The 25,638-nt window shown below is 38.5% G+C and overlaps 1 protein-coding gene across 4 annotated transcripts in view; it reads left to right on the top strand.

The window, feature by feature from the left end:
• The first annotated feature begins 1,011 nt into the window (after positions 1 to 1,011).
• Positions 1,012 to 25,638, top strand: part of SMIM14 (small integral membrane protein 14) — a 61,034-nt gene continuing 36,407 nt past the window's right edge. Inside the window, exons 1-3 of one of the 4 annotated variants that reach the window (XM_055588323.1) lie at positions 1,015 to 1,151; positions 9,019 to 9,106; positions 9,388 to 9,527. In XM_055588323.1, coding sequence (XP_055444298.1) covers positions 9,392 to 9,527 — 136 coding nt within the window. In that variant the 5' untranslated portion in view covers positions 1,015 to 1,151; positions 9,019 to 9,106; positions 9,388 to 9,391. Of the gene's footprint in view, positions 1,152 to 9,018; positions 9,107 to 9,387; positions 9,528 to 10,850; positions 11,047 to 25,638 lie in introns of all 4 variants that reach the window. The other 3 variants (XM_055588327.1, XM_055588328.1, XM_055588326.1) reach the window with 3 other exon arrangements.

Below are 25,638 nucleotides of genomic sequence, written 5' to 3'. Positions count from 1 at the left end.
TAACTTTCACCTCTCCTGCACGATAGGCAAATAAGCACCTCTGTGAAATCTTTGGAACTCACACTTTCATTTAAACACTAGTCTCGCTTTAAAGTCTGTCCATTTATGGACCTAAGAAAACAGAGTAGCCCGAAGTTTTCCCAAAGTGGGAAACTTCTCGGGCCCGTAGTTCAGTGGGGAGACTAAGAAGGCCAGAATGAGAGAGTAGGAAGCATCACCTTGGTTTAGAAAGAATGAGGTTCTCACACCATAAGTATTTCAGTCCCGAAGGTCAAAGCAACAAAGGTTTGAGCTGACTGCCTAACAACAGCTTTCCTCTCCCAGTTCCCCATTATCGCTCTATCAGTCCCACATTCCCTTTAACACTCCTCTTGAACTGAATTTAGCCAGCTTTCCGAGTGTAGTTTGCCTCCGGGACAGTGGATCAATAACTGCCACGTCTGTCATATTTTTGTATTTATAAGACCAAACCTCGATCTCCAGTTTTCACCTGAGCCTGAGTGATCCAAAACAATCTCTACAAGTCTCATCAGACACCACCTTGCGCCCTCACTTACCAATACCCCCGCTATTCTAAAGACTCCAGCTGAGAAAAGCCAGCAGCTTGGGCACCACTACCCCCGCTATTCTAAAGACTCCAGCTGAGGAAAGCCATCAGCTTCGGCAAAGGGAGACACACTGCAGAGGACATCCACGACACACGAAACAGAACCTACGTGGGCCACTTCAACAAACGCAGGGCCTCGCCCTCTCCATCACACAACGCTGCGCCCCACCCCTCCCAACCGGAACTGCAACTCCGGTGCTCCGCGCCCCCTCGAACCGCGTGACGCTCGCGGCCGCCCCGCCCCTCCGGGCCCACTGGGCAGGCGCGGGGCACGCGCATGCTCGGCAGGCCAGCTGCCTGGGTCTTGAGCCGCTGCAATCTGTTGCGCCGCCGCCCGCGGGAGCCGGCAGATCCGGGTCTCGTGGCTTAGAGTGACGTGGTCAGTCGAATCAAAACAGAGGAGGGGAGGAAGCCGGCGGCCAGGAGCGGCGGCGGTAGCGGCTTCCCGAGCAGCCGCAGCGTTCCGGAAGCTCCAGGCGGTCTTTCTGCCGAGGCTTAGTCCGGGCCCCCAACCTCCCCGCCCCGTCGGTTGTTGTCTGGGCGGGTGAGTGCCTCCCATTTCTCCCACCGCCGTTTGCCGGCCCACCTTTCCCTAGCCCCGATTTTTCCTGGGGGCTCTGGCGGGCTGCGGCAGTGCGGGGCTGCTTTTCGGGCTCAAGGGGTCCCCGACCGGGCTGGCGACTGTGCATCGGGAGAAGCCCGCTACTGTCTAGCCCGCGTCCTCCGGCGAAGAGTGGGGCGAAGAGCCTGAGATTTGGCTTTCTCTGCAGGAGACCAGAGTCGGGACTTGGCAGGGAAGTGGACGGTAGCCACGGGTGGTTTTATTTTTAGGGCAAGCAGTCAACTCGGGTGGAGGCGTATAATGGAGTAAAAAGAAGAGTGAGTGAGTCGTAGCTGGAAGGAATCCCTCACAAACCTTGCAATCTTCACTAAATCATTTACCTCTGTTTCTCCGCCCTTGCCGGGTCTGATGGAGTCACCGGTATGCGTCCTTTGTTGTGATTGATGAGACTAGAAAGCTGCCATCCAGAAAGCGGGAGCTTTTAGCCCTTATTGTGTTGTGAATTTAAAGGATTCCCCTTTTCTGTTTGTTCAGTACGTGGAACCAGAGCTGACAGTAAAGAGGTGGTACCCTTTATTGTAAGATAAAGTGCGATAAACTGGTTACCGGAGTACCTGAAGTCCCGTGTTACCATTAGAGCCAGTTTTCCGAAGTGTCTGTTCGTGTGTGTATTAGGATTTTAGCCACAGGGATGTTCGTTAGCCGGAGAGAGTCAATAGGGTGTTTTCAGTTGCCCTAGTTTACAGAAGCGAAGATGTGGCCTTAGGAGAATGTCTTGGCTTTGCATAGAGAAAGTCGGATGAGCTTCCTGCACGTAATACCCGCGTTTAAAGAGATCTTCCAGTTACTGTGTTTTGTCGGAAACCGTTGGCAGCGTAGAATAACTTGGACGGCGTCAGCCCTTCCAGGGGAAGTCTTGAGACCCTTAGGAGGCGTTCTCACTGCCCAGTCTGTGGAGCCTGCAGAGGGTTTGTGTTCCCTTCCACTTTAGATGACCCGCCACGCAGATTCCTCTGGGGTAGCCTGCTTCGAGCCCTGCCGCCCTCCGCGCCTTTACACCGCATGAATGAGACCAGAAGACCAAACCTCTGTTTTGTCCTTAGTTTTTTTTAAGTTTTTTTTTTTCCTCCAGAGAATTCATTAATTGAGGTGTTTCTTTAGCAAACGGCAAGAAAGAAAAAGAGCTGTGTATTAAATTGATTGTCATTTATCAAATCCAGGAAGAGATCTTAGGAATTTGAACTACTCCCTTGAAGGGTATATTATGTCCTTGTGTGGTATAAAATGGACCTCTTCCTAGCAAATTTCTTCCTTCAGCGTGTGCAATCGAGATCTTTTTTTCTTAACACCACAGTTGGAATGCTGCTGATCGAAACAAATTAAATTATGTTTTCTTGAAGTTCTTTCTCTTTTTTTTATTTTTTAAGCTAATCTATACCTAAATAATTTTGTTTATATGAAATAATTTGTGATAATTGGAGAAAATGTTGATTAAAGCAGATAAATGAAAAAAAGAAGAAATAAGTCATCAATATTCTTGCCATCCAGAGACCACCAGAATGTCAGCAGTGGTTTATATCCTTCCAGACTTTTTTGCATTTAGATATTTTATACAAAAATGGTATCATACCTCATGTTCTTCTGTAACCTACTTTTTCACATATTAGCACTTCATTTTTGAGTAACACATTACAATTTTTATAGATACTCTTGGACCTTAACTTTTATAGAATATTCGCTGTATGTTTGCCAAACCATAATGATTAAAATCATAGTTTTAAAAGATTTCCTCTCAAATCTCTCATGATGATATTATAAGGTTTATGAAATCAGTATGCATTGTGTGACAGACTAAGACTTTGCTTGTTTAACTCTTGGAAAAACAGGCACAGAATAGCCTGAGTTAACACTATGGAAGTTTGAAAAGCTTTTGGTCACTTGGTGATTTGATTTAGGTAAGGGTTTAGTTCTGTGCTATAGCTCCTGTATGTCCCAGATGTTGACCAGCTGGCAAGGCCTCCGGCAGTAAGGTCCTAAAAGATTTTACTTTATACACTTAATATGCTTTATGAACACTGAGTCTTGGATGTGTGCCTGTTTAGTCCAGTGCTTTATCAGTGGTGCCAAAAGAGAAGCGAGGTTCCCCGCACCTCAGCTTCAAAGGATAAGTACTTACTAAAGAGTATCCTAAATATACTAATAGCCCACTTGGGTCCCTTAGTCATAAACTTACCTACATGTGCCTTGAATGGTAGTGTTCAATATGTATTCTAGATTTGTCCACTTTTTCCCTTCTCTACCGCTACCACCTTTGCCAACTCGTACCGTGTCTCACCTGGCCTACTGCAGAAACCTCTGGTCTCCCTGCTTCCACTTTGGCTTTTTATGGTGCATCCCCTTTCCCACAGCCTGAGGGATTCTTTAAAATGTCAGATCGCGTCACCCCTTTGTTGAAAGTCTCTCATCACGTTCCGAATAAAATCCAGCCTCTTTCTCAAGGTTTGCCAAGCAGTAGAGGTCTCAGCACCGCCTTCCTCTATCTCACCTTGTATCCAAATGCCTTGATCAGGACCCAGGAGTCTGGCAACAGCAGTTTCTTCCTGTGTTCCAGCTGCACTAGCATTGTCCTAGGGACTTGCCAGGTTTGTTCTTGCCTCAGGGCATTTGCACTTGCTCTTCTTTGTGACTTCAATCTTCTCCCAGATCTTCCTGTCGCTGATTCCATCATGTCATTCAGGTCTCAGTTCAGCTATTGTCTCTTCAAGGAGATTGCTCCCACAATTATCTCACCATTCTCTCATTTTCTCTATAACATCACTATCTGGAATTTCCTTTGTTTTTATATTCTGTCTCCTATACTAGAAATTAAACTCTGGGAAAATGAGGACCTTGTCTGTCCTTTTCACTTCCAAGCAGGTGCTCAATATGATGGTTGAATGAATAAACTTGAACATATCTGTATTACTGTTGAATGCACTCTTTTTCTTATATATAATTTTATTTATTTATTTATTGACTGCTGGGTCTTCATTGCTGCTTGGGCTTTTCTCTAGTTCTGGTGAGTGTGGCTACTCTTCATTGCAGTGGCTTCTCATTACTGTGGCTTCTCATGAAACACAGGCTCTAGGGCATGTGGGCTTCAGTAGTTGCTGCATTTGGGCTCAGTGGTTGCGGTTCCCAGGCTGTAGACCACAGGCTCAATAGTTGTGGTGCACAGGCTTAGTTGCTCTCCTGCATGTGGGATCTTCCCATACCGAGGATCGAGCCTGTGTCTCCTGCATTGGCACATGGATTCTTTACCAGTGAGCCACCAGGGAAGCCCCTCTACTGTCTCTTAAACCAGTTCTTTTTGTTTTATGGCAGAACCCTAATTTTCAGTCTCCTTTTGTAGGGGTGTACCTTGATTCTCCTACTTCAATAGTTCTTGATGTTTGGATCAGGGAACAGCCATGTTATACTTTTTGTTCAGTCACTAAGTCGTGTCCGACTCTTTGCGACCCCATGGATTGCAGCATGCCAGGCTTCCCTGTCCTTCACCATTTTCTGGAGCTTGCTCAAACTTGTCCATTGAGTCAGTGATGCCATCCAACCCTCTCGTCCTTTGTCATCCCCTTTTGCTTTCAGTCTTTCCCAACATCAGGGTCTTTTCTAATGAGTCAGCTCTTCACATCAGGTGGCCAAGGTATTGGAGCTTCAGCTTCAGCATCAGTCCTTCTAATGAATATTCAGGATTGATTTCCTTTAGGATTGACTGGTTTGATCTCCTTGCAGTCCAAGGGACTCTCAAGTGTCTGCTTCAACACCACAGCTCAAAAGCATCTATCTCCTTGAATTGGCTTAAATTCATGTTCACTGAGTCAGTGATGCTATCTGACCATCTCATCCTCCGCTGCCCATTCTCCTTTTGCCTTCAGTCTTCTCCAGCATCAGGGTCTTTTCCAGTGAGTTGGCTGTTTGCATCTCATGGCCAAAGTATTAGAGCTTCAGTATCAGTCCTTCCAGTAAATAGTGTTGATTTCCTTTAGGATTGGCTGGTTTGATCTCTTGCAGTCCAAGAGTCTTCTCTCTCACGAGTCTTCTCTAACACCACAGTTAGAAATTATCTTTGGTTCTCAGCCTTCTTTATGGTCCAATTCTCACATCCATACATAAGTACTAGAAAAATCATAGTTTTGACTATGCTCAGTTGCTACAGTGTGTCCAACTCTTTGTACCCTGTAGACTGTAGCCTGTCAGGCTCCTCTGTCCATGGGGATTCTCTAGGCAAAAATACTGGAGTGGGTTGCCGTGCCCTCCTCCAGGGGATCTTCCCAACCCAGGGATCGGACCCAAGTCTTGTATGTCTCCTGCATGTGTCAGATACTATGCTAAAAACTTTTACACGTTTTTCAGTTAACTGTAAAACAACTCAGATATAGGTGTTCCTGCTCCCTCTTTACAAATGAAAGAACTGAGACATACTGAGTAGAAGGTTGGATTTGAACCCAAGTCAGTTCTCTTAATCAGTATACCCTACAGTGTTTAGAACTATATGCAGTCCTTTAGTTTTAGTAAGCCATTTTTTTGTTGAGGGCAAAATAATGTTTTCTGACCCATTTCCAGTCCTTAATGAAGTTCATTGTTTTTTGGTCTTTGTGCCTGAAGTTGCACAATTGGTAGATGACCTCAAGGAACATCCTGTAAAGACTCCTACGTCTTCTTGCTTTGTTGTATTGAGTTTTCAGATTTAAAACTACTAGGTTTAAAGTAAATTTGAGGTATTTTCTCCTCCCTATGCATTACCTTGCATTCCACACACCCAGAATCTATCACTTTTCTACCTGCTCATATACTCATTTGAATTCTTCATACGTTTTCTTCATTGATTTGGGTGTTGTAATATTTGAACTACCATGGGATCATCATAAACTGAACAGATTTCTCACTGTAAGACCCTTTCCAAATGAGTTAAAAGTACTGAATTTGATCGATGCATTGATTTGGGGGGCTTCCCTGATAGCTCAGTTGGTACAGAATCTGCCTGTAATGCAGGAGACCCCGGTTGGATACCTGGGTCAAGATCCACTGGAGGGGGGTTAGGCTACCCACTCCAGTATTCTTGGCTTCCCTAGCAGCTCAGCTGGTAAAGAATCCTTCTGCAATGCAGGAGACCTGGGTTTGATCCCTGGAGAAGGGAAAGGCTACCCACTGGCCCAGAGAATTGCATGGACTAGTCCATGGGGTCTCAAAGAGTTGGACACACTGAGTGACTTTCACTTTCACTTTGATTTGGGGTGGGGAGGATACTTAATCTAGAGAAATACTGGTTGTCTTTCTTCTCTTCCTAGTCTTAAAGCCTGAATAGCTATATTTATGTGTGGAAGCTCTGGTCACACACGATCTTTAGCAGAGCTCTATCGTAACCCATCTTGGGCTTTTGTAAATAACCCTGTGTGGCTCCTTTAGCTTCACTTTTCATATGTAGTTGTCTGTGGCTATTTGGCTTATTTGATTGGGAGGCCCATGAGGTCAGGGAGGACCGATTAAGCAACAGTAGGCTTGTTGATGGGATAAATAAATGAAGAAAAATATCAACTTTAACTATATCTGTAGAAAGCAGTACATTGCTAAAAAGCAGTATTTGTAAAAATCTTTTCCCATTAAGCAACAGTAGGCTTGTTGATGGGATAAATAAATGAAGAAAAATATCAACTTTAACTATATCTGTAGAAAGCAGTACATTGCTAAAAAGCAGTATTTGTAAAAATCTTTTCCCATTAAGCAACAGTAGGCTTGTTGATGGGATAAATAAATGAAGAAAAATATCAACTTTAACTATATCTGTAAGAAGCAGTACATTGCTAAAAAGCAGTATTTGTAAAAATCTTTTCCCATATAGTTTAATAAGACTTAGAACAAAAGCTTCAATAAAAGATACTATATTGTCTACATTGATAATTAATGGTAATATATTAATATATGAGTTGTAAAGATTTTGCAGAAAGTAAGCACTCCCGACAGTTATACTGTGACTTATATTAGAATTTTTTTTAAGATTGTACTACTACAAGCTTATAAGCAAAGGTATTCTTTTGGTGTGTGCTTACATTCATGTTCATGTTTCAGTCCACGTAACAAGGGCTAACCATCTGAATTGGTTGTATGCACATAGCAGTAGATCCTACAGTTAAGTAACAGTTTGGACACTTCAAAGTGATTTGAAAAGAAGGCTGAAAATTATTTGAATCTGAAATTAAAACAGTTACCTGTCTGAATCTCAATAGCAATGACATTTACTGTTTATGGAGTCTATATGCTAGTCTCTTGACTTTCATTACTTCCTGTATGTTTGGCTTACACATCAGCCCTCCAACTCAGACATTGTCACCCTCAATTTATACCAGAGGAAACAGGCTCTGGTTAGTAAATTGCTTAAGGTAAAGCCACTTGGGACTTGTGGGATTCAAACTCAATTTTCTTTGACCCAAAATTCATAAACTTTATATTACAACAATGTTGACTAGTCTTTTTGTCTTAGAGAATCATGGGAGCTATAATAAGTAAACCTACTTGTTTTAGCTGTCAGATTATGCTACTAGAAGTACTTTCATGAATTGTTTTGTTCTGTTTAAACCTAAATTGGATATGCATGTCTAGTAGTCCCTCCTTTAAAAAAAAGAGAAAAAAACCTGAGACATGCTTGTTATTGAAAAGCTGCAAAGGATAGTAATATATAAAACCAACAACAAAAGTTACAATCCTGTACACATATTTCCTTCCAGTCTTTAACTTTTAAAATTCATCTTTGGTACAGCTGAGATGTAATATTCACATAAGCTTGTATTCTTTTTGAGGGATAGGAGTGGGGTCAACATAGTGATCTTTTTACCATGGCCTTAGAAAATATCTAAACTTGATTTTAACTGGCTGCATTTTATAAGATGTTTTGAATAAACTGGTTTACTTGAAGTTTTCACTTAATATTAAACATGAATGTAGTTTCCAGTTTTCACCATTATAAATAATATTGTGGTGAACCATGGCTTTAAATAGCCAACCAACCAGTCTTAATTATGTAAAAAAACATAATCACATTTTAATGACTTGAAATGCGATTTTAATCATGGTTCAGCAAGTATATACAGCATATATATTCCTGCAATCCTAGAAAATTTACCTGAAGGTTTTTATTTTTTTTTTTAATAATTTTACTTGTTAATTTAACATTTTTTGGCTGTTCTGGGTCTTCCTTGCTACACACAGGCTTTCTCTAGCTGCAGTGAGTAGGGACTACTCTGGTTGCGATGTGCGGGCTTTTCATTGCAGTGGCTTCTCTTGGGCTCTAGAGTTGGGCTTTAGTAGTTTTGATGCACGGGCTTAGTGACCTCTCGACATGTGGAAACTTCCTTGATTAGGGATCAAACTTGTGTTTCCTGCCTTGGCGGGTGAATTCTTTACCACTAAGCCACTCAGGCCTGGCATGCTGCATGCAATTCATGGGGTCGCAAAGAGTCGGACACAACTGAGTGACTGAACTGAACTGAACTGAAGCCACTCAGGGACGCTCCTACATGAGGGTTTTTTAAGTAGAAGTAGCCTCTGAGAAGAAGAGAGTACCTTTTTTACTTTTGTGGTTTTTTTAAACTTCTGTATTTGAATTGTAAAAGTATAATTGTGATTGCTTTTAAAATTAAAAAAGTTCAACTCCTCGAGAAAGTGTATGTTTTTCTAAACCAAAACCAATTTAGGTTTATAGTAAGGCTTATATTTTGTTTATAGCATTTCAAACTTGAATGCTTTTGTTTAAAGAAAGTTACCTTTTTGTTGCTTTATTTTCATATTGAATTTTCATTTCCTTTTTAAAATTTAGGTCAAAACACAGATGTGCGTCTCAAGTTTGTAAAAGTACAGAATAAAGGTGATTTATGCTTGACTGCGCTCATTGGCAAGTATCGCAGGTGCGGCACTTTCAAATTTTGACAATGATAAAGGTGCTTCAAATCAAGTTAGGGATACAGTGAGCATCTTCTTGGTAAATGAAGTTTTAGAGGATGTGTTCTGGTTGTTATCTTGTTTTAGCTTATACTTTTTTAAAAAAGCTAATTTTTTTTTACATATTATGTGTTTTGTTGCTTTGTACTCCTGGCAGAGGTAATGTAGAAGAAACTGACTTGCTTGAAATTTTGAAGACTTCTGTTTTTCCTGTGGTGCTTATTCAAATTTATTTTTTTTTTTAAAGATTGATGTATTTTTTGGCTGTGGTATGTCTTCGTTGCTGTGAGTGGATTTACTCAAGTTACAGCAAGTGGGGACTAGTCTCTAGAGTGTGCGGGCTTCCCATGGCAGTGGCTTCTCTTGTGGAGCCCAGGCTTTATGGTCGTGAGTTGAGTTTCATTTTTTAATAACATTGCTTTCTGTATCACAGTGGTTCTAAGCGTTTTTTTCCTGTCATTATGAATGGCATTTGTGTGCACCTGTGTTCAGATAGGTCGTCTAGGCTGTAGCATGGCTGAGATAAGCCATGGGTTAATCTGAGTTGGGAGAGTAGTAGCCATAACTCCGTTCTGTGACAAAAATCAAATAGGCAAGGAAGTGAAGGGGAGTAATAGTGAGAAAAAGTCTTGATTCTGCTCTGGTTTATTTGAATGGTGGAATGATAGAAGGCAGGAGGAGAAGGGGACCACAGAGGATGAAATGGTTGGATGGCATCACCGAATCAATAGGCATGAATTTGAGCAAACTCTGGGAGATGGTGAAGGACAGGAAGCCTGGTGTGCTGCAGGCCATGGGGTCACTAAGAGTCGGACACAACTTAGCAACTGAACAATAACAACAAATCATTCACAGATGTGTAACATTACTTGTGATGTACTTCAGAATTTCAGACCATGCTTGTATTTTGTAATACAGCTATTGAAAACTGGTTTCTTAACAATTGTATCCTCTATGATTTGCGGGGGTGGTCACAGAATATGGAATTTTTATACCATCTGTTAAATTTTTCTGTTTCTAACTTATGGAACACAGTGTTTTTTCCTGAATTAAAAAATTTTTATTCAGAATGTGATTAAGTAGTACTCGAGTAGAAATTTCAGAGAACATTTTCAGAATATGAAACTTTGGGTTAAGATACTGAATATAAACAAAGATGATTCAATTGCAGACTTTTCCCTTGTTTGGCTGTTTATAATAAATTTTACCCCTGGGCCTTGAGAGAGTCTTTAAGATTGTACAAGAGTAAAGAATAGCCGGGGAAGAACAGAAAATTTGTAGATGAGGGACCAAGATTTAGAACTGAAGACTTCTTTCATCTTTTTCACTTTTATGCAAAGGAGTGATGGCTGAGCCCCAGGGGAATTCAACCCCACCCCCCCACCCCCCCAACCCAAACCCCAAAGCAGTATACAAAGAACTTGGGTTGAGGATTGAAGATACATTTCAAATCTAAAGGCTTAGAGTTGAATTGCCTCAGAGCATTTTATAGTTTATAAAGCACTCTTTAAAATTCTCACCCGATCCTTGGAACAACCCATTAAAATAAATAGTTTCAATTATCACTCTTGTTTTATAGATAGGGAAACTGAAGTCACAGAGAGGCTCCTTTATCCATTTTTTCAGTAGTGTTGTAACTTAAGTCTCTTATCTAAGATATAAGTCTCTTATCTAAGATATATTCTTTCTGCTATCCCATGCTGTTTTTAGCAGGTGTTCTTAAGGTGATTCCTAGAATACAGTCGGGCTCTGTCCATGGAATTCTCCAGGCAAGAATACCGGAGTGGATTGCCATTCCCTTCTCCAGGGGATCTTTCCGACTGAGGGGTCTAACCCGGGTCTCCTGCATTGTAGGCAGATTCTTTTTACCGTTTGAGCCATCAGGGAAGCCCACAATCAGATACAGGTAAGGGGGGAAAAGGTTGTAGAGGAAAGAAAAGGTAGTGTCTAAGGTGTAGGAAAATAGGGTCACATTAGCAGGGAATTTTCCAGAAAAGTAATGGCAGCTGTGGGGGCTGGGGGGGCCTTTAACCGAGTCCTGTGCTACAACCACATAGAGGAATTAAGGAGATACGGAAATTCTTGATAACCGTGAACAGTTCAGCTGTTAGTATAATAGGCATAGAAGTTAAGTGAGTTAAGTAGTTCTCCTTTTGAACTTTCTCTGGAGAGATTATCACAGTAGTTGTTTGTCTGAGACATTTATTTTGGCTGTTAATTATATACTAGTATGTGATTATATTATTATTATAATAAGAATGAATTATAATTAGTAATTAACTTGATTGCAAACGCTTGGAGGTAGGGCTTAATGTTTTATTTCTTCTGTATCCTCCTCTGAACTCTTCTGCTAGCTACCTAGTCCCCTGGGGACTTGTCAGATAGATCCTTTTCAGGAAAGGAGAAGTGAGAGAAGACAGGGGTTTGAAGCCCTGCTCTTCTGGGTGACTTTGGGTAAGTCACTGACTTTCTCAGGGCCTCAATTTTTTTTCTCTTTAAATGAGTAAATGAGAACTGCTGCATCCCCAGTGTTTTAAAAGTACCATTTATGAAGCTGTGGTTTGTTAAATATGAATAAATGAAGACTTAGCGTCCTCTGATACATACCTAATCTATACTGTGCTATCTTGCACAGGCCTCCTAGTCATATTGACCTTGTTTTTTCTGTACATTCCCATTCTCCTTGATGAAGAAAGAACATTTTGTTGTCATTCTTTCTAGCCTACTCTCATCTCTTCCTTTTGAATAGTATGCCCTCTGAAAGAATATATTTAAGCTTTCTGTTATCCTGTAAAAATGTTTTATAATAGGATTTTCGGATGTGGTCTTTATTTTATTTTTCTCTTGTAAATAGCTAATTCTGGATGGGCCTGTCGATGTGAAAAAAAAATGCACAACACAGGAGTCATGAGTTGAGGTTATTCCATGTGTTACTGACATGGAATAACACGGGAGATAGGCTCTCAGCTAGCTCTGAGGAACCATTCCAAAGGTACTGGAGGAGCTGGTATCTATATGTACAGTCAGTTGAAAGATTACTGAAGTTGCATGGATCAGATATCTCAATTTTAGTGCTTTTCTGTGCATGGGAAGATGCAACAATCTGAGGTCATTGGAATTCTTCTTTAGATAGGCCTTTCGACTATCTGTGCTGCTGTGCTGTGCTTAGTTGCTCAGTCGTGTCCCACTCTTTGCTCCCCCATGGACTGTAGCTTGCCAGGCTTCTCTGTCCATGGGGATTCTCCAGGCAAGAATACTGGAGTGGGTTGCCATACCCTTCTCCAGGGGATCTTCCCAACCCAAGGACCAAACCCAGGTCTCCTGCATTGCAGGCAGATTTTTTACTATCTAAGCCACTGGGGAAGCCAAGAATACTGGAGCTGAAGGGATAGGGTAACCTATCCCTTCTCCTGGGGATCTTCCCAACCCAGGAATCAAACCCAGGTCTCCTGCATTGCTGGAGGATTCTTTACCAGCTGAGCTACCAGGAAAGCCCACCTAGGGGTCCATTAATCCAAAACACAGAATGTGTCACCCTAAATTCTTTCATTGTGTACTTAAAGATCAGCAGCTATTGTGGCTAATGATTTTATCCTTAAAGAACTGGAATGGCAGGCAACATTCTTTGTTTACACACAGTATAGGGTCACCCTGTTGGATCAAATAGGGAGTAGTATTAGGAATTTGTAACTGTAATTGCTTGGTTATTAATGTAAATTTAAAAAATTTGTCATGATAGAACTCAGGAAGTTTTAACTCCTAAGCACAGAGAATTGTGGTATTTAAGGAATATAATGGATTTATTTCAACATTTACATTTTAAAATGACTTTAATCTCCCAGGCAGCATTTTAGCCTAGTTTTTACCAAATGACGATTGACTGATCTGAACTTGAAACTGCATCCTTTCTCCTTGCGCACTTCCCATCAGAGAATCAGACTTACAAATGTAGTTTAAGAGAAAAGTATGTAACTCAAAAGAAGCATTAGGAAGTTAATTGATGGTTATCTAATTTCTGTAGTGCTCTAAAGTTGTCTTTATGAGAGTGAAACAAGTATAACCTTCATGATTGGTCATATCTGACAGATGTGCAATGAGTCTTGGTCAGGAATTTACATTATGACTTCCTGTCCACGGTCTCTCTCATGCTGGATGGAAATGTGATCATGGTCAAATTGCTCGCTTATCTGAACTTACTTTCCTCATTTTAAAAGAGGAATAATTTTCTTGCTTAACTTGTTGGAAGGGCTGTTGTTAAGATATGAAAGTAGTTAGAAAGCTGCAGGCATAACTATTTTAGATATGACTTTGATTGAGATCCATTTCTGATAAAAGAATAAAGCAAATGAGTATGTTGCAAAAACATATTGTATCTGTGGGAATTTGAACACCTTATTACATTAAGATGTTGAGTCATCTGATAAAAGTAATCTGAACTTCTAATTATACATGTTAGTGTATGATATAATATTACTGAAATTGATAGGCAAATATTTTGTTCTCCCTGTTTAATATGAAAAGTAGCCAGAGTTTTGGGATAGGTCTCCTTAATTGGTTGATCAGTTTTCTAATTGGCTACTGGGCAAAAGCGGATTCAGAAAGGAGTTTGTAGAAAAATTATTTTTAGAGTTGAGTAATTATTCCTGTAATTGGGAATAAGGTTAAAAATAGAAAGTAAATGCAAAGGTAATCTTCCTGAATGTCTGGGGGGCAGTTTTAGCTGTTTCTGGTATGTTTTACTCTCTTGGTTTTTATAACTTTGGAACGTTAGTAGCATTGATGCTTTTTAGGTAAAAATGTATAAAATACTTCTGAGTTCCTGACAGCATCTCTATTTTCTGTATTATAAAAACAAATTGCATGTATTCTAAATTGTTACTTTGTATTTTGCCCTTGCTATGGGTTTTTATTTTTAAGTGGGAAGAATTTTGACATTGTCTTGATCACTGTAAAGATAGGACTAATTGAAAAAGTGATTTTATCATAAGTCACCTTCTTAAAATTACAGTAGAAAGATAGTTTTCATCCTCTGACCTTGAATTAGGCTTGGTTATACCTGCTTTCTCAAGAAGAGCCCTCTGTTTGCATGGGGAGAAATCAGAAGAATTTTCGTTTGTCTATAAAAATGTATTTCTAAAAAACTGAGGTATGCTTGAAATTTTTAGTACTAACCGGTCATGAATCTGTATGTATCCATCAGCTGGCTTCAGCAGGTACTGAACTTATGACTTTTATTTCATCCACACCTCCCCTTTTACAGGGTTATTTTCACCTGGATCCCAGGCGTAAAAATCTCTTTAACTGGAAATACATAGTGAAATCTCTCAGAGATAAAGACTCTTTCAGATGTGACAGTTGACATTTATAGTTATGTTAAAAAAGCTAACGCAGGGTAATTTCCTAAATGACATTTAATCCAGTCAGTGTTCAAAGTTCCTTTTTGTTTGTATCATAATTGTCCTTTTGCTAGGTTTGTTTGCTTCCAGATTCAAACAAGGTCTATATACAGCATTTGATTGATAGCTCTAAAATTTCTTAAACTGTAACCATATCCCTGCCATCTCTTGAAGTTTTGTTTACTTTTTACTATTTATTTATTGAAAAATTGGAGTTAGTTTTCCTTAGTTTTGCTGCATTCAGCATTTTTCCTGATTTATAATAAAAGTTAATATATAATTATTATTTGATAGGGACGCCACATTATTTGATAAGGACTTCCCTGGTGGTCCAGTGGTTAAGATTCTGACTTCCAATGCAGAAAGTACTAGTTTGATCCCTGGTCAGGGAACTCAGGCCCCACATGCCTTGCAGTTTGGCAAAAAAAAAAAAATTCTATGATATTGAAAGATAAAATATACAGAATGAAAAGTAAAATCTTGTCACTCAGAGATTCCCGATGTTAGTTTTCCTGTGTTTTCTTTCAACTTTTTCAAGTGTTTTTTTGTGGTTTTAAAATATATGCATGTACTTTGCTTATTTTTATATCCTTTTTAATATATTTTAATATTATGTTGTGCTTATTTCTCCATGTCATTATGAAAGAAGATGAAGCATTTGGCTGCATAATACTTCACAGTATGTATCTTAATTTAAGCATTTCCTTTTAGCCAGACATTTGTTGTTGCTGTTGTTAGTTGCTAAGTCACATCCAACTCTTTGCAGCCCCATGGACTGCATCCCACCAGGCTCCTCTGTCCATGAGATTTCCCAGGCAAGAATACTGGAGTGGGTAGCCATTTCCTCCTCCAGGGGATCTTCCCGGCCTAGGCATTGAACCCGAGTCTCCTGTATCTCCTCCATTGGCAGGCAGATTCTTTACCACTGAGTCACCAGCCAGACATTTAGACTGTTTGCAGTTTTTCACTGTGATAAAGCTGTGATAACCATCTTAGTACATAGTTCTTTGTATTTCAGATTAAAAAAAAAAATGATAGAACCTTAGAAGTGGAATTATTCAAAGGTCATGAACACTTTTTAATTTCTGAATTCATATTGCCATAAAATTATAGTTTGTAATCTCCAGTGCAGTTCCCACTTTAAGAATCTGTTTGCATATGTTCTATGTTATTAAGAAATCTTTGCTTATCATGTTAGTGGAGTGTGATTTTTTCCCCTATTCTTTGGCTGTTGTAATTGTATTTGAGATTTTTTAATGCATATATTATGTTGTAAGTTTGTTGATATTTTTCATTGTTCTGCCATTAAAGATCAAATACTCACCTAAATTTGTCTTCTAGAATCACTTAGGGGCTTTTTTTTTTTCCTTAATTGCTAGAAGGCATTCTTAGCATGTACTTTGTACATTCCTAGCATTTATTAAACTGTTGATCCCCTCATTTATTTGTAATTCAAGTTTTGATATATAAATACACTTTGTGGTTGGTATGTTCAGAAAATTCTAGAAAAAGGAATTGTTTTCCTGTTTACTGAGTTTTAATATTATCGCTTATCTCTCTCCTCCCTCCACCCTCTTTTTTCTGCTTCCCACCTATGAAATGTATCCAGATGTCTTTGATTCTGAATGAGTCTTGGGAAAACACTTTAAAAAAACCTAGTCTAGTTCTCATCTGTTTTCCTTTATTTTCCTTGTTATATGTGTATTTTTAAAATGAATTCCCATTTGCTTTTATTTTAAACTCAATTGACCAGATGTTACCAAAACATTATACCAACATTAGTAGCTTGTGACGCATACTCCGGTTGTTACAGCATTTTGATCCTCTTTAACTGTTAATACTTCCACCAGAGGATGAGTAGAGGAAGGGAAAGGTAAAACATTGAAAACTGGCTACACCCTGAGCCAGAGGGTATAGTCTTATGTACTTTCCAATCCAGAGACAAGTTTTCACGTATCTTAATCCAGAAACAAGTTTTTATATATCTAGACCAGTGGTTCTTAGTCTTTAGTATACTATAAAGAATGATTACCTCAGATTTAGGGCAAAGGCTGACTTTAGAAATATCCATTGTATGATCTGTTTATATACTTGGTTATTTCTCACTGATAATGGGGTTTGGTTTTTTTGTAACATATATTCACAGAGTTTAGAATACCATTTTTTATGTATTAATGCTAGATAACAAATTCAGTGATGATGGAAGGTCAGATAGTGTGCTTAAGATAATTTAGTACGTTCAGTTCAAGAGAAAAGTTGAGATGTAATTGTTTGTCCCTAGAGCAAATGGTTCTGGTATGGGAAGAACAGGATGCTCATGGTAAAGTTATTCTTTTGAAAAGTTAATATTTTTTGAATCACTCAGAAGACACAAAGGCAGTATACAGTGACAAGTTTTCTTACTATCTCTGTCCCTTAGACACTTGGGCCACCAGTCACATCATTTTTGAATACTAAATTCTTATGGTTTTAAATGATTGGCGAGTGTCCATAGAAGAAAATTTATCTTTAAGTTATTAATGCAAGGAAGTTTGGCATCAACCTTTAGTATTTATTTTGGATAGAATCTTTTGTTTACATTTATCTATGTTTATATATATGTGACAGATTTGCATACCCATATGTAAATATGTGATTCAATTTAAAAGTAAAATATAGAAAATTAGGAAAACAAGAAAAAACATCTGATAACCTTAACAGAACTGGTATAGTCATTTTAATGTAGAATACTTCTCCCATAGATTTAAATGCTGGCCACATAATACTTCTACATACTTTTCCCCCCTTAACCACAAGAATTTCATATTGAGCATACTGGGTTTCTGACTCATCTCTTATAAGGGATATGAATTTCTTAGTAATATTGCTCTTGGAAGCAGGAGCAGGGAACTAACCTTTATTGAAGAAGAGGGGAAATGAGAGATTGGCAAGAGTATGGAGGTTAAATAAGGGTACATATTTTTATAATTCAATCTTGAGAAAAATAAAGGAAAAGTCAAGTTTCGGTATTTTGAGGTTCTTAGAAATGATTTCTCTTGTTTTTTTCTTCTTTTGATTTTTTTTTTTTTTAAGAGAGGATTGAATCCAAGATTGAATCCAAGGATAAGCTGACATTTTGTTGTTTAAAATGTTTGCATGTAAGGACAGAAATGCCTTGGGTAGCCATTGCCTTCTCCAGGGGATCTTCCCCACCCAGGGATCCAACCCAGGTCTCCTGCATTGCAGGCGGTTTCTCTACCATCTTAGCTACCAGGGAAGCCTAATACACAGTACTTGCTTCAAAGCAATATTAATTTATAAACTTCTTGGTAGGATTTCAAGGAGGGCGATCGCAAAATGTTTCTGGAGGACAAGAAGTGTTGGTGGAATTAATAGTACGTTACCCAGGACTTCCTTGATGGTCCCGTAGTTAAGACTCCATGCTTCGACTGTAGGGGATGCCATTTGGATCCCTGGTTGAGGAACTGAGAGCCCACAGGTTGTGTGATGCAGCCAATAAATACATAAATAAAAATATAAAGAAAATATTATATTACTCAATATTACTAATTTAAGATAAGTAAAATCAGTAATAGTCGATTTCTTTTTATCATTTATAAGGACTTTCCTAGGATCACCTGGAAGTAATATTAGTCTGTCTCCTCTGTTTTGTAGGCTTACCTTGATCTTGTGGTTAAGAGAGTGTTTGATAGGTTTTTCTACTGTAAAGTTACCTTCTTCTGAATTCTACCCTTTAGAAGGGATCAGGAAATCTAGTCCATGTTTAAGGGTGGGGTAGGATTAAGCTTCACCTCCCAGAGCATGATAAATCTAATACTACTTGGAATTTTATAAGTAAGATTTATCCCTTTCCCTCCTACTTTCCTCTCCCTTTGTGGGAGTATTTTAAAGCAAACCATAGATAACACACATGTCATTGATAGAATTTTTTTTTTTTTTTGTGGTGACTTAATACTTTATATATTTTTTTAAAATTTTATTTTATTTTTAAACTTTACATAACTGTAGTTCATGATCAGATCAAATCAGATCAGTCGCTCAGTCGTGTCCGACTCTTTGCGACCCCATGAATCGCAGCACGCCAGGCCTCCCTGTCCATTACCAACTCCCGGAGTTCACCCAGACTCAAGACCATTGAGTCAGTGATACATATTGCTAAATTAAACTCCAGAAGGGTTATGGCCGTTAACTGGAGGACTAGCAATGCATGACTAAACTTTCATAGTACTTTTTTGGGGTTTTTTTAGGTGAAAGTTTACGTTTTAATTTGCATTTATTTTATTAGTTAGGGTGACCTTTTAAAATGTTTGTTAATTAGCTGTAGCACCTCTTTTGGGAATTATCTTTTCCCTTCGTCTTTACTTATTTTAAATGTCTTTTAGAGACTCTTTAGCTATTTTAACTCCTTTTTCTCTTAGAGACTTAAGAGATTTATTTACATTTTGCTTACTGGCCCTTCATTTTTAATCATCTTCAGGGGTTTGTCTTTTATTCATATCTTATGATCACATCATTCTTAGTCTTGTTGTATTCTTTTAAAATTTTTTCCTCTTACTGCATTTACCTGTATATATGATAAGGAAATTTGGCAGCCATTGGTAAAGCAAGAAGTAAACAAGTAAGGCCATTTTAGGTAAAAGTCATCTAATGGTAATTCCATTCCAAATTAATGTGAGAACTCTTTGTGGGTTAGTCTAGCATATGAATTATTTGCTTTAAAAATTCATGACTGGTTCTCCTAAGCATTTTGTGTTAAAAGTACTTTTATGTTATACTTTATAAATATTTACTATTTTGCAGTGTATTATGGAGAAGACAGTGGCAACCCACTCCAGTACTACTTGACTGGAAAATCCCATGGACGGAGGAGCCTGGTAGGCTGCAGTCCATGGTGTTGCTAAGAGTTGGACCTGACTGAGCGACTTCACTTTCCCTTTCATGCATTGGAGAAGGAAATGGCAGCCCACTCCAGTGTTCTTGCCTGGAGAATCCCAGGGACGGGGGAGCCTGGTGGGCTGCCATCGGTGGGGTTGCACAGAGTCAGACACGACTGCAGTGATGCAGCAGCAGCAACAGCAGTTTATTACAAAAGTATGAGATTAACTTTTATATTCTTGAAACCTATGTTGACATTTTAGTATGTTTTGGGAATTTTTATTACCCCTAGGTATTGTAAAATACCCTCTTTTTAAAAAAGTATAATTTCTTAAAAAAGAAACCTAGGTGATAATAGCTTCTTGCAGAGATATATTCAAACCAAATAGTTTCTTCTGTAAGAGAAACCAAGATGAACTCTCACACATATGCAAATATATAAAGGCCTTCCCACCTAAATTTTTAGGCTTGGAAGACATTTTATTTTATTTTTTTTACTTCCTTTTAGTCCTTAACAATTATGACAGTAACAAATAATTCCAAAGTAAAAAAGCTGAAGTAAAATTGTCAAAAGAAAATCAAGGGTTTATGGTTACCCTTCAGTTCTTCCAGCTTGTTCCTGGAAGAAGATAGTGTGTTAGTTACAGCATTAAAGAAAATGAGAGTACTCTCCTAATATGTCACAGTGTCATTGGATGTTATTTTTAATTGCTCTTGGGATTTTAGATCTATTTTTCTATGGTTTACAGTTCTGTTAACTCTTTAGCTAACAGTCTAATAAATAAATATTTAAATGGAAATAGACCCTTATATGCAGAGTACATCATGAGAAATGCTGGGCTGGAAGAAGCACAAGCTAGAATCAAGATTGCTGGGAGAAATATCAATAACTTCAGATATGCAGGTGACACCACCCTTATGGCAGAAAGGGAAGAGGAACTCAAAAGCCTCTTGATGAAAGTGAAAGTGGAGAGTGAAAAAGTTGGCTTAAAGCTCAACATTCAGAAAACGAAGATCATGGCATCCGGTCCCATCACTTCATGGGAAATGGATAGGGAAACAGTGGAAACAGTGTCAGACTTTATTTTTTGGGGCTCCAGAATCACTGCAGATGGTGACTGCAGCCATGAAATTAAAAGACACTTACTCCTTAGAAGGAAAGTTATGACCAACCTAGATAGCATATTCAAAAGCAGAAACATTACTTTGCCAACAAAGGTCTGTCTAGTCAAGGCTGTGGTTTTTCCAATAGTCATGTATGGATGTGAAAGTTGGCCTGTGAAGAAGGCTGAGCGCCAAAGAATTGATGCTTTTGAACTGTGGTGTTGGAGAAACTCTTGAGAGTCCCTTGGACTGCAAGGAGATCCAGCCAGTCCATTCTGAAGGAGATCAGTCCTGGGTGTTCTTTGGAAGGACTGATGTTGAAGTTGAAACTCCAGTACTTTGGCCACCTCATGCGAAGAGTTGACTCATTGGAAAAGACTCTGATGCTGGGAGGGATTGAAGGCAGGAGGAAAAGGGGACGACAGAGGATGAGATGGCTGGATGGCATCACCGACTCGATGCATGTGAGTTTGAGTGAACTCCGGAAGTTGGTGATGGACAGGGAGGCCTGGGGTGCTGCAATTCACAGGGTCGCAAAGAGTCGGACACAACTGAGCGACTGAACTGAACTGAGACCCGTACAAATCGGGCTTTGTAGATTCCTAGAAGAAAAGGAAGCAAATAACCTATAACACATTCTTAATCTTACTGTGATATAATGGATTAATACTCAATAATATAAAGAGCTCCTAAAATCTACTAGACAAAAAGTTTGAAAAAGAAGAAATAACTTGAAAAGATGTGCAGCCTCATTACATGGGTAATAAAAGCAATGAGACATATTTTGGGGCCTGACATTCTGGCAAGAAATTTTTTTTTGGTATATCTAAGTATTATACTATTAGTGATGGTAACATTGTATGAATTGCTAACTACTGTGCCGTGCAATTAGTAATATGTACTATGTGCTTCTGATAGAATTGAAATTGGTAAAGGCTTTTTGTGAATGCCTTTAGACTTAGAAATTTCTTCTTTTTTTTTTTTTTCACTTAGTCCTACAAAATATGGGCACAGAGATGTTTGTTACAACATTATAGTAACAAATGTTGGAAAGGCCCTAAATTATCTTTACTAAAGAAATGCTAAAATTGTGTGTTCATGTTTTGGAGTATTATGTAACCATTAAAAAGAATGAACTAGAGCTTTATATATTGAAAGGTCTTCAAGACTTATGTTACCCAAATGCAAGCTGCAGAACATGTATAACATGATCCCCTAAAACCAACCAAAATGATGTGTGTGTATATATATTTAAAAGGATATAAATACATATAAAAAGACCTGAATGTAGTCACACTTGACTGTTAACTATGGTACATCTGGGGAAAGGGAGGAGAACTGGGAAGCAAGAAATGGGAAGGTTGACATTTGCCATTTTACTCTGTGTGCTTCCAGGGGTACCACTGATACTAAATATGTAACACTGATAATGTTGCTGTTTTACAAATATTTGCTACCAAGAGTGTTTGTCCTAAGCAGGAACCACTTTTAAAAAGTTTTATTTCCTAAAGAATCAATCCTGTATATAAGCATGCAATTCCATGGCATAATTCTAGAAAACACAGTAATAAAAAAGTAGTGTCTACTTTTTTCATCTGTTCCAAAGTTATAAACAGGCAATTGAATTTGACTCCCCAAAGATGAACTAAGGTAAATTAAACCTACCTAGTGTGAGCTAGAGTGTTTAAGGTTCTAACCGCAGATAGTAAATTGGTTAACAGCACTGGAAAATTCCTTCAGCACATACAGAAACAGGATGACTCAACCAATTTAACTACAGCTGAAGTCTACCGGGGAAGGTTTATTAGTTGTAGTTGGTGGAGGAAATGACCCGGATCTGAGGAATATGGGAAATTGTGTTTGCCCTCCCAGCATACTGAGTGGATGATTTTACTGCTTTCCTCTGCTGAGAGTTGTTGAAGAGTGGATGGTTTGAGAGCTTTAGATATGTTTTATCCTTTATACTGCATTAAAAAGTCATCTGTAAACTGTTGCTTAATTTACACCCAGTCATAATATCACTAATATTCATTATAGTGGGAAAATACTGACGTGATATATAAGTTAAATGCTTGTTATGGCAAATCCTAAAATAGAAGAAAATAGAAATGTGTAAAAGCTCTCTTATATCTATCACTTAACTTCAGTAATTATCAATTCATGGCCACTTCTATTTCTTCTGTTCCGTATTTACTTCTCTCCTCTCCTAGGTTATTTTGAACTTCTTCAGTGCACTGTTCTTATTTTTTATGACTTTGGCCTTTTGTGACCAATTGGAGTAAAACTGGTTGTCTTCAAGGGTCAAACCCATAACTTTGATGTTATTTAGCATTGTTCTCACATTAGGGATGTGTATTGAGGAGGCGAATAACTCCTCTGAAACATGAAAAGCAAAAGCATTGTTTTAAGTTACTTTCTATGAAAGGGCTCTTCTAGGCCAGTTTATCAGAATTCTGATGCAGTAGCCCAGTTGTGTCTTGCCCAGGGTAGAGCAGCTTCTTAATGTCTTTGGCCACCAAGGGGTTTAAATATGGGGTGGAATCGGGTAGAGTTTTTGCTCTAGTACTCAGCTGCTGATGTGCATTGGTGCTTGTTCTGAGGTCCTAGCCAAAAGATAACTGTTTCCATTCTGTTTTTAAAAAAAAAAGTAATTTTAAAGTGGAAACTCTTAACTGAAAATAGTACATAGAACAGCTCAAGTTTACATACAGAAATTTCCACAGAAGCATTGCACTATTGAGAAATGTCCTATTTGTAAATGCATTTTCGTATTTTACTGGTGGCTAATTAAGACCAGCAGATACTTTTAAATTCTAGTTGATTTACATGTTCCTGGCATATATAGATACAGAGAAAATAAACATTGTCCAAAATTAAAAAATACTTGTTCATTGCTATGGCTTAAGCAAAGAGGGAGGTGTTTAGAGACAGAGTGATGACTGAAAATAGGCTCCTGCCCCCAAGCTGTGTTTTTGTCTGGAGGGGTGGGTAGTGGTGGAGTCTAATTTTGTAAATCAAATAGATTAAAGAGACCTAAAAATAGCTGTTTTATAATTTTGATAGGTGCTAAAAAACAAGTCTCCTTTCATTTTATAAAAGTCAGTTTGCTAGCACTTTCTTAGAGTATTTCTGTGTTAAGGGACTATAGAACTGGATAGACATCGGACTTTTAGTATTTGAATTTTATTTAAAAAAAAGTTATGGTTATATCTTTTAATTTCAACCAACATTGTATTGGCCTGGCAAGGCACTGAGAGGGCAGGAGGAAGGACCCATATCTGCGGATATTGCGTATGTCCACACCCAGCACAATCCGAGCCCTTTAGACTTCCAAGGCTGAACTTTATGTACACATAAGGGTAAATTATGTTTATTTTCAGGGTTTTCTCTACATCGAAAGCTTATCAATTAAAAGAACATATGGACACAGAGTAGCCTCAGACAAAACTGAAGTAGTCAGAGTTTGTATTTGATATTTCCTACCTTCTGGAGAGTAAGACTGTCCAGCTTAGGTTGCCTTGAACTCCGCTTTCCCTCCCCAAACCCACTTCCCTTAGCTCAGGCTAGAAGATACTAGATGGGAAATAGGTTTTCCCTGACTGTTATGCGACTTGATTTCACCTCAGTGTATCTTGGATGTTTCCCCAAATCATCACATAGAAAATTAACTCATTCTTTTCAACAGCTGTATAGGACTTCATGTACTCATACTGTTGTTTATTTAATTAGAGCTACATGGATAAACACTTTGAATTAATATTTTTTGCTCTTATAAAAAACGTTGCAGTGGACATCCTTATACAAAAATTTTGCATGTTTGTTTGGATATGGATATCTAAGTCATCCATGTAAAATTTCCAATTTTCTGGTAAAAGTGATGTTTAGATTTGCACTTCTTCCATTTTGAAGTTGCTTATTGGTTCTGTTTTCCTTGTGAACATGCTCTTTGCTCCTTTTATCTGTTAGATTGCCATTTTCATACTGATTTTTCAGAACTATCTGTAAATTAAGGAAATTAACCCTGATACGTGTTGAAGGTGTTTTTTTTTTTTTAAGTTCTTTGTCTTTACAGTGTATTTTTGGCTTATAGTAATGAATATCACTTTAACTGTCAAAATTACTGATCCTTTATAGTTTCTTGGAATTATGTTCTTCTACATTCACCCCAGTGACCTGGTTGTGGTTATATATAGTGACTTTTTAAATTTAATTTTTTCTATATTTTAAAAGTTTTCATATATATGTACATAGGCATTATTAAGAAATGTTTAAAAATAAACAAAATGAATGTCTGTCCTCCAAATTATATTCTCCTCTCCAGAACTGATCACTCATTAAATTTGATGTATTTTCTTCCAGTCCTTTATGTATGCATCACACTTTAAAGAAATAGACAACTATTTTACCTTTTCTCAATAGTCCATGGTTTAAAATGGCACCTTTTAAGAAACAGAGCTGAAGATTTTGGCTGATTTTTACTAAGAAAGCTCAGACAGTAAACTAGGAAACTTTTCTCAGTGACAATATATAAAAAATCAAACTTTTGGATATATAATCTCTCATAGAAAACTATATTTTGGATTACTACCACTGTGGCATATGATAACACAGTTGTTGTTCAGTTGCTCAGTCACGTCCAACTTTTTGCAACCCCATAGACTGCAGCATGCCGGATTTCCCTGTCTTTCACCATCTCCTGAAGCTTGCTCAAACTCATGTCTGTTGAGTCAGTTATGCCATCCAGCCATCTCGTCCTCTGTCATCCCCTTCTCCTCCTGCCTTCAATCTTTCCCAGCATCAGGGTCTTTTCTAATGAGTCATCTTTTCGAATCAGGTGGTCAAACTATTGAAGCTTCAACTGCAGCATCAGTCCTTCCAATGAATATTCAGGATTGATTTCCTTTAGGATTGACTGGTTTGATCTCCTTGCAGTCCAAGGGACTCTCAAGAGTCTTTTCCAACAACACAGTAGTCCTTTGAAGTTTGTTTTTTAGAATGAAAAGTGAAAGCATTGGTTGCTCAATCATGTCTGACTCTTTGCAACCCCATGGACTGTAGCCTGTCATGGGATCTCCCAGGCAAGAATGCTGCAGTAGGCTACCATTTCCTCTTCCAGGGGATCT

Source organism: Bubalus kerabau, chromosome 7 (genome assembly GCF_029407905.1).
Source record: "Bubalus kerabau isolate K-KA32 ecotype Philippines breed swamp buffalo chromosome 7, PCC_UOA_SB_1v2, whole genome shotgun sequence".
Classification (NCBI taxonomy): domain Eukaryota; kingdom Metazoa; phylum Chordata; class Mammalia; order Artiodactyla; family Bovidae; genus Bubalus; species Bubalus kerabau.
Note: the sequence above shows the minus strand (reverse complement) of the source record. Positions and strands in the feature narration are given on the sequence as shown.